The 19989-nt window shown below is 29.3% G+C and overlaps 1 protein-coding gene across 1 annotated transcript in view; it reads right to left on the reverse strand.

Moving 5' to 3' along the window:
• Positions 1-220: 220 nt before the first annotated feature.
• LOC148309369 (uncharacterized) overlaps positions 221-19989 on the reverse strand; it is a 210693-nt gene continuing 190924 nt past the window's right edge. The window contains exons 5-8 of the mRNA XM_088260193.1: positions 11656-11843; positions 10857-11000; positions 9414-9538; positions 221-5354 (exon numbers count right to left, since the gene is read on the reverse strand). Coding sequence (XP_088116319.1) covers positions 5263-5354; positions 9414-9538; positions 10857-11000; positions 11656-11843 — 549 coding nt within the window. The 3' untranslated portion in view covers positions 221-5262. The remainder of the gene's footprint in view (positions 5355-9413; positions 9539-10856; positions 11001-11655; positions 11844-19989) is intronic.

Below are 19989 nucleotides of genomic sequence, written 5' to 3' on the forward strand. Positions count from 1 at the left end.
ATACAAACATTAAATTACTTATTATATACATATTTGAAAATATTTAATTTTCTTCGTCTTAAAATTAAAATATATATCAAAACATTACAATGTATTACAGTGAAGAAAAATAGAAAAAACAACTTTAACAATGTACATAAAACAAAATGATAAAATTATAAATTCATTATGTACTAAAATGAATCGTTAATAATTACCTTTAATATGGATTTTTAGTGATTTTTTAATTTAAATTTAAGACGGTTACAAACATCAGTAAAAATATGTATTCAATAAAATAGGTACTTAGAATAAATATTCATATCTTAAAATATTAGTTGTCAAATAATTTATATATTAATTTTAATTTTATAATACTTTAAACCTGTGTGGTGGCAATATGTTAATTAATAAATAGGTAATATTCAAGATAAGTATAACTAAAATAAGAGCATGCAATGCAAAAAAGATTAAGATTTAAGATTTATTTTAATAAAGAAAAATATGGTAAGAAGTTGTAAAAATTATTTTGTTCAAAAGCTTCAAGTTATTCACCGATTGCACTAAAATTTTAACGCAAAGTTGACCTCTAGTTTTCGAATTTATTTTTTTAAATGAATTTTCTCAACGAATTTGATTATCTCTACGAATCTCTACGAATTTGGAAAAATCGAATAATTGATATTATAGTTTTTGAGTTTTCTTTATTTATTATTCATATTTTTATTTATAATTGGTTATGTTAGTCTTCAAACAAATGTGTACTTCGATGATAGTCCAGTTATTATTATTTTATCAAATATTCGAAAAATACCATATTACTTTAGGGGGATCCTGAATAAAATTTTCAAATTGCAAATAATAATATGTACCTTGACATATAAAACGATTCTGGTTGATCTGAGAATTATTTACAAATTGTTTAAATATGTATTTATCTGAAATCAATATTATTTTGGGAATTTGATAAAGCTTTGTAAAATATAATTTATTTCGCACAATAAGTATGATTTATTTCCAAAATTAAATTATGGTGAGTTACGAAATCTTCAGTTTTTCAAAAATCAATATTTTGAATAATCGACAACTAAAGAAATAAATAGACCTAAAATTCTAAAACTCTAGTAAGTTACATAGGATTTAATTTTTCAGATGTTGCTTATTGCTGGGGTGCTATGCCAATTAGTTTTAGTTTTTGACGTTTCGACTACCACTGCAGGGTGCCACCCTCGGGGCGCTGCGCTATGACGTTGAACTTTTGCAATCGTGATCTTGCAATCTATGCTCTGACTGTACAGTACGTGGAGCGAGAAATTACGGGAAATCGGTTTTCACGCGTCACTATGGCATTGCTACCAACTTTCTAAAAACAGACAGTCATTAACCTGAATGTATGAGAGACCATTTAAGAACAGGAATCAATACACATAAATTCTACGTTAAGGGAGCGCTCTTAAACTCACAGAAAAGACGCTGACATATTGCTCACTCCTTTCAAGAACGTCATAAATCAAAAATCGTTAATTTTCAGTTGTGCATATTTTCGGAATGTCCAGAAAATGTACTATATTCCAGCAAAAGCTGCGTATTTTTAACTTAATATTTACCCGCTACAGGGCAGAAAGTGTTGTTTTTGCATTTTAAAGAAAATGTATTGTTTAATATTTTTTTAAATAAACTGAATATTTTTCAAATGGAGAAGAAACCTTCAGGTTTTACTTTAAAAGATCTGTTGCACAGTAAAAAGTTCAGAAAGTTACTTGATATTTATTTTGAAAACATTGTATTACATTTTTTAACTTAAAAAACGTTCTCCTGAAAAATCAAGTTTTTTGATTTATGACGTTCTTGAAAGGAGTGAGCGATATGTTATGCATACACTGTTATAAAATTGAGTTCTTCGTTCATTTTTGATGATAAAACATTTGCGCGTTTTTTCAATTGTCTTAGAAAACGGATAATTAAGTTACATACTTATATGCGAGTAAGCAATTAAAATTTAAATATGTTATTTATTAATTTTAATTTTGTTATTGCACCTGTAAATATAATTGATATTTAATATTTTAAATTAAATTTTGTATGAAAAATAATAATTCTGATTATTAATATTAATATTGATAGTATCAGTATACTAATTGGTTATATTGGAATAAGGATTAGTTAAAAAAGCAATGCATTTGTATAATATGTTTATAACAAAAAGAGATAATACTTATTTACGACAATTATCAACAATAAATGAAATGTGATGTGATTTTCTTGTGTATTTATGTACAATGTTCCAATACCACAATTACCTTATGAATACAATGCATTATAAAAATAAATAATTTTACATTTATAAAATATAATTAATTTCGATTTTTGATACAATAAAATGTTGGTACAACGCTTATTTGTGACAAGAGTGCACAACACAAATTTCGGGAGTTTTCAAGAGACGAGTTTTATATGCGCCTTGTTGCTTTGATAATTTATAAGTCTTACGATGACATATCACGTTTTTTGAGTTGTGACACTCTAGTGGCAAATGAGAAATATCATACTAAAATACATATCGCTCACTCCTTTTAACAACGTCAAAAAAAAACTTGATTTTTCAGGAGATCGTTTTTATAGTTTAAGAATAAAATGACATTTGTTAAAAATAAATATCAAGCCACTTTTTGAACTTTTTACTGTGCAACAAATCTTTTTAGGTAAAACCTAAAGGCTTTTCCTGCATTTGAAAAATATTTTGAATATGTAAAAAAATAATTAAACAATACATTTTCTTCAAAATGCAATAACAACACTTTCTGCTCTGTAGCGGGTAAATATTAAGTTAAAATATGCCGCTTTTGCTGGGATATAGTATATTTTCTGGGCATTCCGAAAACATGCACAGCTGAAAATTGACGATTTTTGATATATGACGTTGTTGAAAGGAGTGAGTGATACGTATTTTCTAAAAATTGTTTGAACAGCTTGTAAATATTTAATAAAGTAAAAATATGGCTAACTAGATTTTATTTTCTCAAAATTATAATTTTATTGGATTTCGTTATACTTTATTAAGTTATTAATTTTTGTAGAAAAATGATCTTATTTTTATACCTAAAGCCTCAATTTTGCAATGACGATATTAAAAAAAAAAACAAGATATTCGTGGAATCTGAGAGAAATCATTTTAGAAATTCAAGGTATTTTATATTATTTCTAATTTAGGAAAACGTTGATACAATATTTATTTGATATGGAAGTACTTTTGATGCAATCTGTATCCTTAAAATAATCACTAAGTGCATAATATTCTATTATTTTAAATTAATAAACCTATTCAAATAAAATTTGTAAAACTTCGTTTTTGTTTCGATGTAAATAATAAAAAAAAATTATAGAAGCTCACTTGGTTTCTGAGTTGAACGAAACGAAATATGTAGATTGGTATATAAAGATCTAGCACAATTCAGCGGATCGATATGTGGACATTAGGCTGGGTTGGGTTCTATCATTAGGTACTTTTTAACGTGCAGTTTTTATTAGTCAACATAGCTTAGTCATATAAGCTTAGCGTATTTGCTTGATATGAAATACCATTATTCCGTGATCACAAAGCAAACAGCTAATTTTTTCAAGTGGATATGTATGCATGAAAATTCTTCTTTGCAGGGCAGAAAATAGCCAAAAAAGACTGAATTATATTGCTCGAATTACACTGCTTTTTCCTAAATTGAATAGTTGATTTAGTAGTAATAAACTTGATTATAAGGGTGATTGATAGTTGATTTTAACAAAATGGAGCTCCTTACTGCTCACATTTAGATAAAGGTCTCTAAGCTGTTAATCTATATGACACTTCTTTTTACTGCTTTTTCCTAAATTGAATGGTTGATTTAGTAGTAATAAACTTGATTATAAGGGTGATTGATAGTTGATTTTAACAAAATGGAGCTCCTTACTGCTCACGTTTAGATAAAGGTCTCTAAGCTGTTAATCTATATGACACTTCTATTTACTGCTTTTTCCTAAATTGAATAGTTGATTTAGTAGCAATAAACTTGATTATAAGGGTGATTGATAGTTGATTTTAACAAAATGGAGCTCCTTACTGCTCACGTTTAGATAAAGGTCTCTAAGCTGTTCATCTATATGACACTTCTATGCGCGGTACATTTTAGCTTTCTGCAACGTTTTCTTTTGGTATAATTTGAAATCCCAAGTCAACAACGATAATCTAAGAAATACTGTTTGCTAATAAATCGCTGCAATTCAGAAAAAATAACATTTTTTTTTATAAATATTACTTAAAATGTATTGCGACATACATTTCGATGCATCATTATAAAATACTTTTACACAAGGTGTTCGATAATGACGTGGAATGCATCGAAACACGCCTCACAAAACTTTTTAAAAAAAGTGGTATTACCAAGTAAAATTTAAATTTTTATTGGGTTTAATTCATGTCTACGTATATAATACATTATATAAAATATTTATGCACTTAATAGACACGCCACACTTAATAACTTCTAAATTTGTTTTAATACTTTGAAAACACATTTCTTAATAATAAAAATATTTATCATCTGCTCTGCATTATCAATAAATCTTTTATGATATTAAGTTATTAAAAATCCCAATAACATTCGGTAAAATCGTCTATCGGAGACTTTTGACCCATGAATATTAAATTTAATTACTATATACCGAAATATAAGCAGATGATATTAAATAAATAACATCGATTTCTCGAAGTATTTTAAAACAGCGTCAAAATGTCGTCTGAAAATATTATGTCGCTTGGCCTCAAAAGGACAAAAGCAAATGTTATAAAAATACATCTCTCCTTTTTTACGAACTTTCAAAGTCTCTTTGTAAGGACACGTGCTCGGATACTTATATTATGTTCACAACCGCCTCTCCCCTAAACTTAATTCACAAATAAATAATCTATAAAGCAATATATTACATTTTTGTTTCAAAAACTAAAACGTCACAACAATATTGTAAAGAGATAATTTTACACAAGGAACCTAAACTCGTACCCATAAATGATTTATGAAAATAACATATATTCATTATAATACAACGCAACAGTCTCACAAATTTTAATACGTAAATGTATTGAAAATCCTCAAACATTTCCCAATAGTTACCATTAAATCTCCAATGAACGCATGAGTTTAATTGAGTGATAGAAAAATAAATTATTATTCGCTATATCTAGATGAATGGTATGAAATTTGTCATGACGTAAATGTAAGAAATGGATGATAGAGTTATCGATTTTAATGATTAAGTGTTTGTTGTTGGTCCTTTTGGTTTGATCATCATAGAGGCTTTCTTCAGCGTGTAGTCCCATCCTCTCCACCGGAACCAGACGATGCCTGAAAATGGATGAATTAAATCAATTACTATCCCAATAATATAAAAATAAACGTTACTTATATGTATTACAGTGGCTACATTTCAAAAGCAGCCACATTCGTAATTATTTTATTTAAACGTATCACTCGTTTCCTGGAATTATTAACTTTCTGTCTAGCGAGCGAGTCCAACGGACCATTTCCAAAGTTAATGTTCAAACACTTCAAACCCCTTATCCGCACCCCAATGGTGCATAGGGCACTGCGTCATATAAACGCAGTGTTATCTTGATCTTGAAGGAAAAGTGATCAGCCCTCCGCTTCAGGTACCAGTCCAGGGTAATATTGAATAAATATAACAGTGAAAAAATCACTAATATTTATTTTACCCCCCTTGGGAATCAAACCCTGGAACTACAGAACGGTAGCGGAGCGTGCTGACCATTACAATATGGAGGCGGACAAATTATCCCAAAGACAATATTATTATTATTTATCATATCAGACACTGGATCGTTCACCCTACGGATGATATGTCAATATTACAAGTATCTCAACTAGATATGAAACATCCATCTGAGATGAGAAATGAGAATCCCTGGAATTTAGCTGTCAAATGTTTTGTTTGTAACGGTAAAAAAAGAGAATTTAATAATGGAAAAACACAATAAAAATAATAACATATTAGTCACTCCTCACTCCCTAATATTTAAAACCTAGTAATAAACCAAAAAAATATGCCTGTTCATGAGTATACAATATAATACAGTAAACACAATCATATGAGGGTAATTGTAATAATTTCTATAATTAAAAGTGGGTGAAAAAACGTATAGTAAAGATATTATTTTTTTTACATCTCACCAATAGATGTCTCTAGTGAAGTTCTAGTGATTCATGAACAAGGTTTCTAAATTGGTTCATATATATAGAACTTCCAAGAATTTGAGTAGTGTGGTTGTCAATAATGGGTAGAATTGGTGAATGTTACACATGTGTAAAGTGATCACTTAAACCAGCCTATGACGGTCGTAGGCCCCGTAAATGCCCAGACTTCCATATTCTTCTTCATCTTTGATGAGATGTCAAAAAATAATATGAAAATAACTCCTGTAATTGGAGATAATCCAGATTTTGTGAACAAGTATTTGGACACACTCAAAATGTTGTATAGTAAAGATAATCAGTAAAAAAAAGTAATTTTAAGGAATGTCTAAAAAATGTAAAATATGAAACAGCTAAATAAAAATCAATGTTAAAACATAAGTTAATAGATTGTATTCAGTGAAATTTTACTATCAATTTAACCAGTTACAACGAATAGTAAAATATTTCTCATCAATTAATTTAAATGGTAAAATATTTCACACACATCAGCAATTTTTATCGTGACTTTTAGAGAGCATATCATTTTTGGGCTGTGGTCCCGTGGTTACTGTTGCGGACTTTGAATCAGATGAATTTCTGAACTCTCTCTACTATAACTTAATACCTATTTTAATAACGGGCCGTTTAAGCCTACAAAAATAGTATTAAATTAAAATGTTTATATTTATAATAAGAGATGACAAATACATCATTTTTCACAATTCGAAAATAATACCTAAAAAATGTCTTCAATTCTGAATGGCTCAATTTTCGCATTTATCAACAGTCGATATTTAAAACATTGCTTGTATTTCGTGCAGGAGCATTGCCCATTTTTTAGTCGACAATACTTTCCTAACAATACTGATCGATAACTAGTTTCAAAATGTCAATGTTGTTAGAAATAAAACTACAGCTGCTAGATAAAATCTATATACAAACAATTGACTTGTTTTATTTAATTGCTTACTTATAAGACCTGAATACGAGACAAGCGAAAAAAAAAACAAAATTATGAACGACACAGATAGTCTTAGTAATACGAATTATCAACGTACATACATAAGTGACTTTTATTTCCAACGACATTGGCATTTTGAAACTGATTGCTAACCGCGCTGTCAGGGAAGAAATATGTTGAATATAAGTAAAGTTTAATTTACATACATGACTTATCTACGCAGATAACGCGTTTTTAATAGACCCCCTCGTGTTACAGACAAAGCCAATTATTTTACTTTTTGCATTCACATTCAAAACTCGACGTGAAATACGTATTGTACAATTAAATCTCTCAAATGTAATTAAACTTAAAAAAAGTTAATTACTCAATAAAGTTTGGTAGTACCAATATGCTATCATTTCAAATTCGATATTCATCTGTCTAATTGGCACCAAGAAAGTGAACGTAATGTCATCCGAATCCAGTGAGATACTGTACGTAATCATAGATCTCTCATTTGAAATAACACATGCACCGTACGTGTGTAATAAACGAAATCTTGTGGGAAAACTTGGAACATAAGAGAAAGAGACTATTTTTATACAAGTGCTTAAACGAAAACGTGCTTCAATCCGAAAGGAAATTGGGTCGGATGGACCTGACTTCATCATGAACACTATCGATAGAAATAGAATTTTAACTTTGAATTGACGATATATTATTTTTTAAATTCATCATAAGGTTGATATGTGCCATTATAATTTATTTACATTTTAAGTGTGTCCAAATACTTGTTCACAAATCTGGATTATCTCCAATTGTAGGAGTTTTTTCATATTATTTTTTGACATCTCATCAAAGATGAAGAAAAATATGGAAGTCTGGGCATTTACAGGGCTGACTTGATTCACTTGATTGACTGATCACTTTACACACGTGTAACATTCACCAATTCTACCCATTATTGACAACCACACTACTCAAATTCTTGGAAGTTCTATATATATGAACCAATTTAGAAACATTGTTCTTGAATCACTATAACTTCACTGGGGACATCTATTGGTGAGATGAAAAACCAGCCTATGACGGTCGTCAGCCCCGTAAATGCCCAGACTTCCATATTCTTCTTCATCTTTGATGAGATGTCAAAAAATATTATAATTTATGGATCAGAAATATACTTGATTTGTTAATCAGAAATTCACTCTCATTTTTTCATAGAAATTTCCCGGTGTATTATAGTTAAGAAGAGAGATGACTAAAATAAACAATAAAATAAGTAAAAGACAGAAAAATATATCACTTTCGGACACAATATCTTGATTAAAATTTCAAAGTACGTTAAACATTACATTTATTTATGTAAACACGTGTATTAGTAACATTAATTATAACTGACATCATATTATATAAACAAAACAGTTTAATTTACGATAAAAATAAATAATTAAGATAAAAACAATAAATCAAATATATTTTCCTGCCAAAATAGTTTAAAGTACATATGTCGCTCACTCTTTTCAAGAACGTCATAAATCAAAAAACTTGATTTTTCAGGAGAACGTTTTTAAAGTTTAAAAATATAACACAATGTATTAAAAATAATTATCAAGCCACTTATCATCTTTTTAGGAAAGCCTGAAGGTTTTTTCTCCATTTGAAAAATATTTAGTACATTTAAAAAAATAATTAAACAACGCCTTTTCTTCAAAATGCAAAAACAACATTTTCTGCCCTATATTGGGTAAATATTATGTTAAAAATATGCCTCTTTTGCTGAGATATAGTACGTTTTCTGGGCATCCCGAAAATACATACAACTGAAAATTGACGATTTTTGATCTATGACGTTCTTGAAAGGAGTGAGCGATGTATATGTATTATGTATGTATTATGTATGTATTATGTATGTTCTTATACATATATCTACATACATATTTTAAGTCTCCGACTTATGACATATAAAGACATGTTTAAGACAGGATTTGGACTTCTTTGGTGGTGGTATGTTAAGATAGAAACTATTGCTGAAGAACACTCTCCTTATCATTCATCGTTCACTTTGCGTAATACCACTTTAATAAAAATAATATCAAAGTGGAATTACACAAATCGAACGATGACTGATAAGGAGAGTGTTATATTACTAAACAACACACTTCACAATGTTTTTTAGATACAAAATAAATGACTGTATGTCATCCAGATCACGATGGAAGTTTAACATAGTATACTTATTGTCAATGTCAATTTAAATATATAAATACCTTGTCTGGCTGTGAGGTCCTGTGGATCGTGCAGGTAGAGACCATTTAGTCCTCTTCCACAAGACTTCCACCACCAACCACCTTTCAGCATGGAGGCGCAATTTAACGAAGATCTGTCATTATCTCTGAGGAAAAAGAGCGTTATTACAAAAGTTATTAATAAATACTATAAATGCATACTTATTAGTTAAAAACTGTAAATTTTTGATCCCCGCTAAAAGCAAATACTTATCAAGATATCTCATAAATGATGAACGATGATTGCACTGTAGAAAAAGCAGAATCCATGTAGATGTAGCAATGTTAATAAAAGTGTAATTAAAAACTAACATGCAATAAAATATGTTACAATATTGTAGAATTGTAAGTAACACCATAAGTCGAAATAAAATAGCAGTCTCAATGCTAGTGAATACGATTTTAGTAAAACAATAGTGGGTTAATTATACCACAATAAATATTTGGGTTATATATCCAAAATTAAACAAGGTTATTGGATTAAAATCTACTTTTGTTTACATATACTCGTATATGATAATAAGTGACGCGTTTTGTCTTATTGAGACATTAGTGTTTGATAATGTCTTAATGAGAAGAAACGCGTCACATATTATCATATACATATATGTAAATGAAGTAGAATTCATTCCAATAACCTTGTTTAATTTTGGATATATCACCTAAAAATTTAAAATGGAATTCTGTCTGCAGTTACAATAAATATATCACAATAGTTTTGTCAGGAAAACATAAATGGCAAGAGGATAGGTTACAGGGAAAGGTTCGTTTAATCGCTGTATTGGTATGTATACGTATTTTTATAAAAAAAAAACGCAATCAGTAACTTAGAGAATGGCAGCCAATGTCGCAATGGTATCACATACTAATTACAGGGTCAATATACAATATAACACGGTGAAAATACATTCAGCTCCTTTCAGTAACATCAATAATCATAAACCAATCATTGAGCAAAATATGCAAGCAAAAAATCGTGTCATTTGAAAATATATAAAATAAAGTATGTTAATGAAATAACTGATTTAATTTCGAATCTAATCACTCAAACACATTTTTAAGTAAGCATGGATATTTATAAACACGTGATAATGACGCATGATAATTAATAAATTTTATGTCAACAGCAAATTATTCACAGTAAAATATTTAACAAATGAATTGAAAAACAAATCTATTAAATATAAGAAAGAATGAATAAATAAAATAAAAATACGCACACGTATGGATAACATTTATGAGTAATAAAAATTATCAAAACGAAGAAAAAAAAACGCATATGAAAAAAGCATAATTAACAACAGACAGAATATTGGAATAAAGTCAATGCATAGTTTTGACTTGAAATCGCCTTAAGACTTTCGAGTCTATTATTTCATTACACAAATATTGTTAAACAGTATCTCGTTGGAACTAAAAACAAACCTGTTGTATGTAGAGAAAGGACTGTTGTTGGAACCGTACCAAGGATCGTTCAGTGAGTCCCCTGCATTACCTTCGTAACCATCAATTTCAAGTTTGTAATATTCACTTTCTGAATATATCTTGAAATGAGAGTACTGGGCGTATCTGAAAAATGAATATTCAATTGAGAAACGAAAATGTTACAGAAATTCCTAATGAAAGAAAATTATCACCATAAATCAATTATATACAAAATAGCTGTGTCAGAGTATGTCGAATAAGCTTAATCCAATATAAAATTTACAGTTGTCTTCATAAGACACTGTGAAAAAGCGACTTTTCCAAGTTTTCTTTTTTATCCCTAGTAAGGTAGACTGAACAAAATGGAGTGCTCACTCCTTATACCGGTAAAAGTACATAAAAAAATTGGATTTTAAATGCTAAGGGATTATTACATCCGATTGAGCCCTTGCGATCCTTTAAAAAAAGCGTATAACGGCAGCTGATATGCCAATAAATCGCAAATAATTCCAAAGCTTAAAAGCGAATGATTTTTTAAATCATTTTGGTGCTAGGTTAGGTGTTGAAATAATGTTTTTTGATAAACGGGTTCACTCTCGATAAAGGTCATATTACGGCTAATCAAAGTCTGCATTATGCATATCATTATATATGTACAATTTATTTTAGGGGTCTGATGGTTCCACTTTTTGAGGACGGTGGAAATATGGTCACATCTGAGTCTGCAGCCTGTTTGAACACTCCATATGCGTATACAGTTAAAGTTAATGAGCATCAATAATACATATATCATTTGTACCTCTTATTTCCTTCAAAGTCTTCCAATTCAACTCTGAGCATATAGTCCTCGTTATTGGTCAGCATGTAGATATTCTCATTACCGAGCCAGAACTCCTTGGCTGGGTCCCCGAACCCATTCTTGTAGTCGGCCCAATCTCGGTTGAAATTTTCTGCAGGGACTCCAACGTCATCGCGCCGCTGGATAACCTGGAAAGCGATACCAAGGTATAAATTTAGCATCCCACCGGGTACATGGTTTTTGAACAAATTTAGGTATATTTTTCGGATTTATTAACCTCTTAAAAATATTTGGACCAATTTAGGTATATTTTACAGATTTATTGGCTTTCTAAAAACATTTAAAAAAATTAAGGTATTTTATCAAGTTTATTGACTTTTTCTAAATATTTGAACAAATTTAGGTATATGGTATATTCTGATTTATTGACTTTTTATAAAATAACCATCACCGATTTTTCATAATTTAATCGTAGGTAATTTAATCATAATTTATCTTGGTCACAACTGTCGTCAAGAAAAGGCGATTCAGTTGGCTTGGCCATGTACTCCGCATGCCTCCTGAGAGCCTTAATCAAGCTTGCCTCTTTTACAAGACATCAGGTTCGCGCCGCCCAGGACGACCACTGCTGACAATTTGTCGGCAGTTCTCGTCAGAACTTCGGGACGCGGATCTGACTTGGGAGGATGCAAGGGAGCTGGCAGCCGACAGAAAAGCCTGGAGACAGTTTGTGGACTCCATATGCTCCACCTAGGGAGCGGATATGGTTATATATATATATATATATATATATATATATATATATATATATATATATATATATATATATATATATATAATCGTAGGTATAAAACTATAAAAATACTCTTTTTTCATCTGCCACTAGAAAATTGGTGGAGGAAAGTAGTATATTTTTCATATAAGTCCGTATATGACACATTTTTAATAAAAATACATTTTTAACCCTTTGTACATTAAACAGTTTAGTGCAATTTTAGCCGTGGAGATGTTTACTTTTGATTTTCGTTGATTCGTTTTATCATAATAAAAAAAAAATCTTAAATTCTCCGGCTGGTCTACTTCTAGACAGTTCGCAATTTCAAGTAACGATGGCGATAAATTTGATTTATCGAACTTTCAGTTGATGATCTTGGAAGTGGGTTAATCGAGACAAGGGGTCACACTCAGTTCAAACCAGTTTATTTATAGTTTTGTCACGTTGTTCGAAGATTAATGTGGCGGTGTGAAAAACCGCCAAAACACTGTATTGCCTAATCGTGAGCAATTTAAAATAGGTAATGTAAGTATGACATAATTTTATTATAGTAAGGAGTGGGTTACAAGACTGCAAAATGTGTAAATTACATATACGTGTGTTGTATATTACATACGCGTATTACTCATATGTAGCGGACATTTATTTCCTATTATTTTTTGACATCTCATCAAAGATGAAGTTTGATTAGATGTCAAAAAATAATATGAAAATAACTCCTGTAATTGGAGATAATCCAGATTTTGCGAACAAGTATTTAGACACACTCAAAATGTTGTAGACATTTATTTCCTTTGATATTTTTCAAATACTTTTAACGAAAAAAAAACATTTCGTGTGTCCTTCTAATAGAATTTGTGTTGTGAATAAATGCGAACAATGCCACGGCATATTAAACAAAGGAGACGACACTTTTTATATATTTTATTCTTATTATTATTTAACAAAAGTCACCCAATGCCATCTCAGACGATTGTGTGTAAAAGATCGATGTTTGATAAAATAAAATAAAAATTAATACAAAAGTAGTAATTATCGGCTTGTGCGAGATGCACGAATTGAGAAATGAAACATGAGACTGAGTTTTAGATAGGTTTTATCAATCTTGAATCTTGAATTCTAACCAATTCAAACGGACCCACAAGTAAACGTCGTGACGCGTCGGTCGGTCTCTGTGCTAGGTATGCGCTCCTGGTATAATTTTACGCAGAATGTGAGCCAACGCCATGACGGAGGAAAAAATTACACAATAAAATATTAAAAAAAAATAAATTATGAATTGCACCCAATGCGATCGTTAAAAAGTGAATGTATGACAATGATGTATGAAATATTTGAAAATTATTAGATGGAAAAAAATATTTGGAAAGCTGTGTGAACCTCCATAAGTAAGTACGAATTATTCAAATTGAAAATATTTTTTTATATTGACGTCTTACATTTTGGTCACCTAAATAAAATGCTTCTTCGTAACCTTGCCTTGCCTGTTGGCATGCTCCTCCGTTCTTCAGCAACACGGTATAATTCCTACCAGGAGCACATAATTCACGAAGGAAAATTTGTTTTATCGGCGGTTAGTTTCTTTACTGCGAGTGCCTGCCTGCTTGTCGATAACGAAAGGCGGCAGGCAGCCACTCGCAGACACTCGCTTTTCCATAACGAGACATCTGTGGCGGGAATTCAAAATTAAAAGAATTTATTTTAAATCGTTGTTTCCTCTTCTAATTATTTACATTCTAATGTATTTGCATATTTTAAAACGTAGGTATACTTCGTATTGAAATGGACAATTCTTTATCTCTAAAGTTAAACACCTACGTATTTATATTTGAAAGTAAAGATATAACTTTTGTGAAACATTTCATTCCCCTAAAAATTTGTAAAAGTAGGAAAACTTGTATTTTTAAAATATGAAATGAAAATGGCTAGTAGAACTACTAAGAGATGATGAACTTTTGATTAAAAATATGAAAAAAATGTAGTTTAGATTGGAAAGAATATGAAGTAATTATTTTCTTCTAGAAAAACAACCGGCTAGAAAACTAAAAGTAATAAACATATTAATAAAATACAAGGCACATTCAAACAAATATACAATACATATCGCTCACTCCTTTCAAGAACGTCATAAATCAAAAATCGTCAATTTTCAGTTGTGCATGTTTTCGGAATGCCCAGAAAAGGTACTATATCCCAGCAAATTAGGCATATTTTTAACTTAATATTTACCCGCTACAGGGAAAAAAGTGTTGTCTTTGCATTTTGAAGAAAATGTATTGTTTAGTTATTTTTTTAAATATACTAAATATTTTTCAAATGGAGAAAAAACCTTTAGGTTTTACTTAAAAAGATATGTTGCACAGTAAAAAGTTCAATAGTGGCTTGATATTTATTTTAAATACATTATATTATATTTTTGAACTTTAAAAACGTTCTCCTGAAAAATCAAGTTTTTTGATTTATGACGTTCTTGAAAGGAGTGGGGGATATGTACAAAACCAAGTATGTACTAAAAGTCATGAAAAATTACTACTTCGTATTCTGTGCGCCTGGTATAAAATCTACAAAGCAAAATTTCAAGCTTCAAATATTCCATAGAAAGAACCGTCAACTAAATGTCATAAAATCCACAGATCAAAACTTTAAACTTCTTCATGCTTGGTACAGACGGAGCGATAATGCGATGGCGGCTTTAATTTTTTTTCTGTATTGTCTCTGATCCACCACGTTCACGTATGAATTTTAATACTCTGGGTGATTTCGTGTTGACGTTCGTGTCATAAATGTGAAAGAGCGGTGTAATATTAACCAATTAGTAGTCCTCGTCATATGCATTCTGGCTCCCTTCTGTACCAAGCATCAAATATGTTCCATAGAGCATAGAACCAACGACTAAATTTGTCCATGAAAAATTACTCCATCGCGCGTCGATTTCTGTGCGCCTGGTATAATCCACAAGCAAAAACAATGTATTTTCGGTATCGATGATGTGAAAAATATTTGAAAAAAATATGTAGGTACTACCGAAAAACCTAGTAACAAAATTTTGCATGTTTACAAAACAAATAAATAGATACTTGAATTTGTTGGCAGGTCTAAAGTTAAATAATAACTCCTTATGATTATTTGAAAATAAGGAAATAAATAACTTTTGTAAAACAAGTCATTCCCTTAAAAATTTGAATTGTAAAAATTGGAAGAGAACTTGTATTTTTGAAAAGTGAAATGAACATGGATGGTTATAGGAAATGAACACAAAATCAACACAAAAAGCTGCTCGCATTTGTTGATTGTTCTTAATTTTCAGCGTTTTTCTTGTTCACTGTGCTGATTTTGTTGTATGTTGTTTTGTTGTCTTTCTTGTTTGCCATTTCGTTTGCTCCTCATATTCTTCCTCAACAGCACTGTACATCTACCAGGAGTACATACTACTGAGGCAATTGTGTCGTCAACTTTTCACTGCAGGATAGGTCTCGATTAAATAACAGGCGGCGGGCGGCAGTTAAAATCGAAACGTAAAAAATATTGTCATTGTTTACGATCGGTCTCATTTATAACTCATACGGAAAGGTATAACACAAGTAGAATAATATAAATGTCTTTTGATATTTTATTTAACCATCCTTATGGCGTTTGTCCGCTATACGGAATTTCACCGTCCGGCAGTCCGATTTTGAAAAATGAAAACGACTACGACAGTTTAGCGAGATAGAATTTACGCGCAGCATGTTCACGCACCGATACGAAGAAAGATGGACAAAAGCACATGCCAATCCAAGCCAATCGTTGTTTTAAAACGCTAACTCACATTCCGGACGCTAAAATTCCGTGTGATTCCGAGTAGTGGACAAGCGCCCTTATTTTCTCGCTCAATCCGGCATCTTTTCCGTCAACCTGTAGGTTTTCTACCAGGAGAACATACGCGTATACGAGTAAAATGTTTCATTTACTGTAGTTATCAAAATACCCAAGAGATGGCCGATGAAGTACCGTTTGAAATAATATCGTGTTACCATGAACGCAGTTTACGTTTTTACCGACCCGGTTTTGAGTTCTGCCGCAAAATTACTTGTTATACGATGGCGCTCACCAACAGTGAACGGATCACTACAAAATGTACCGGAACAAAATTACTCCGTCGATTTCTGTGCTCCTGGTACAATCCACAAAACAAAACTCTTCTTAAAACGGGGAATTCTGAACACATAAAATAATATATATATATATATATATATATATATATATATATATATATATATATATATATATATATATATATATATATATATATATATATATATATATATATATATATATATATATATATATATATATATATATATACATATATATATATATATATATATATATATATATATATATATATATATATATATATATATATATATATATATATATATATATATATATATATATATATATATATATATATATATATATATATATATATATATATATATATATATATATATATATATATATATATATATATATATATATATATATATATATATATATATATATATATATATATATATATATATATATATATATATATATATATATATATATATATATATATATATATATATATATATATATATATATATATATATATATATATATATATATATATATATATATATATATATCTATATATATATATATATATATATATATATATATATATATATATATATATATATCTATATATATATATATATATATATCTATATATATATATATATATATATATATATATATATATATATATATATATATATATATATATATATATATATATATATATATATATATATATATTATTTAATTTTTATTTTCCAGACAATTAAAAAGGTTGATATGTATATAACAAACCTCAATATAAAGTGAAAACTTTTGTGAAACATTTCACACACCTAAAAATTTACCTTGTAAAAATTTTAACGAAGAATAATCATTTTTCAGTGATGGAAAAAAGCTTTTTAACCTGATGATGAGAACATTTTGAACTTATGAACGTTTAACATTCATAAGTTCAAAATGTGACAAGTGTTTTATTTTCATTTTTAACACTTGAATAATCCACTGAATTGAGTTTTATTTTTATTTACGACTAGTTTCGAAAACGATATTTGTTTTCATCTTCTGGTACAAATGGTAAAACTAACGAATAAAAATATATTTAGGTGTATATATATATATAGGTTAATAAATATAGGTAGGGGGGTTAAGGAACAACATTTTTTGTAAAAGGAAACATTGATAATAATGGTGACGTATTTTGAAACAGTATATTATTAATTATTGTTTTATCTGAATTTAAATTTTTATTTATTTCTTTATTTTCTAAATTATTCATGACTTGACCTTTATTTGTAACAGTGTAATAATTTAAGTGTAGGTATGAGTGTTTAATTTAATTAAAATAATCATGTCATTCCACAAAGTTAATGCCGAATCAATAAGTAATATTTGAATATTTGTTACCAAAAGCATATGTAAGAGTTTAGATAGAGCCCGAATAATTTATCAAGTAAACCAGTACCTACCTAAAAAAACTCTTAATGGGTGGAAAAAGAACAAAAGAAAAGTAGAAAAAACTGCAATCAATAATAAAAGTGGTGCCTTTTCATTCGTCATATTATCTGAAGGAAAAAAATACTTGACAGAGATTGTTTACAGTCATAATTTTAAGTATGTATTTGCAGCAGTGGCCTCAGGTACCTACTGTTTTATGCATAAAACAGGTAAGATTTTATTCATTTCAGTTTTAGGCTAATTTTGTCGAGAAATTAATTAAAAAGAAGGAAAATACTTAATAATAATAATAAAACCCTTATCCGCACCCCAATGGTGCATAGGGCACTGTGTCTTATAAACGCAGTATTATCATGATCGTTTTACACATGAAGGAAAGGTGATCAGCCCTCCGTTTCAGGGACCAGTCCATGGTAATATAAAATAAATATTACAGTGAAAAAATTACTTATATTTATTTTTACCCCCCTTGGGAATCGAACCCGGGACCTCCGGAACGGTAGCCGAGCGTGCTGACCATTACACTACGGAGGCAGACAAGGAAAGGAAAATACTTAATAATAATGTAAACTGCCAAGTACAGTACTCGTATGAGTTAATTGCTTAGTGTTGATCAATCAATATTTAGGTATTATTTTTGACATCTCATCAAAGATGAAGAAGAATATGGTAGTCAAAGCATTGACGAGGCTGACGACCATCATAGGACTCCTGTAATTGGAGATAATCCAGATTTTGTGAACAAGTATTTGGACACACTCAGAATGTTGTTAATATTTAGGTATTGAAAATAAACCCAAGTACTTGAGTCAAGTGTTCAAATTACCAATTACAGTAACCCCTGTATTTTAATGATTTTCAGACGTTCGTTCCGTGTTTTCTCATTATTTAAAGTACACGTACTCCTCTGAAGACGAAAGTTTGTAAACTTCTTCAATTTGTCGATTTAATCCAAGTCAGTGAAATATGCATACTTATTAAAATCCAGAGAAAGTTTGGAATTGCGAATTTTAACTTGAGGCATTAAATAAGAAATCAAAGAAAAGGTTTGATCATAGAAAATCTAAAGGTATTAAGAACGGAAAAAGTTCAAAGTGTATGCCATGTGAGTTTGAACTACAATTTGAAATAAATATCGCGATTTGGTAAATAAAAATGTTCAATGAACAAAAGCGTCTATGTATTGTCATCATTCTACATATGTATTGACAAATTTTACACATTATTATTTATGTAATGATATTATTTAAATTCCTCTATTTTAAACATCTATTGTATGTACAAATTAATTCTCTTTGAATTCACATGGTAGACTGAGTTTTATGGCTATGAAATAAATTGTGTGTAATTTTTTTTGTCAAAAAGACGTTTATTTGTATATATATATATATATATATATATATATATATATATATATATATATATATATATATATATATATATATATATATATATATATATATATATATTCCTTTTGAAATAGTGGAATCACGATTGAACCTTTATATTTACCAATACAACCTGAGTTCATATCGACACAACCCGGCGATATCCATATATTCTAAATATTGTCGGTAATATTACATTTGTGGTTGAAGCTTTGGGAATATACGTACAAAGTTTAACAGGTTCGCTTTGTAAACGCTAAGTTCACTGAATGTAAACAGCCTCAAGGCGGGGTTATCGAATAAGTAGACAGAGGATATGTGTAGTATTAGTATGCTTTACCAACATATTCCCCCAGGCAACTAACATATGAATATTACTATAACATGTTTGTATTTATTTAGTGGCAATTTGTTTCGTAGGTTTAGCACAGTTTACTTAGTGTATCATACTTGATATTGGAAATGGGGCTATCTGAATGAAACTTATTGATATAGAAATGAATGCCAATATATTATTTTTAATTGTGAAGTAATTTTTATTTATTTGAATTTACATGTATCGTATATTGACCAAATTATGAGAGCACTTAACATGAGCAGTTAAATTAG

The sequence above is a fragment of the Brachycentrus maculatus genome, unplaced genomic scaffold (genome assembly GCF_059751285.1).
Source record: "Brachycentrus maculatus isolate JH-2025_06_01 unplaced genomic scaffold, ASM5975128v1 h1tg000126l, whole genome shotgun sequence".
Taxonomy (NCBI): domain Eukaryota; kingdom Metazoa; phylum Arthropoda; class Insecta; order Trichoptera; family Brachycentridae; genus Brachycentrus; species Brachycentrus maculatus.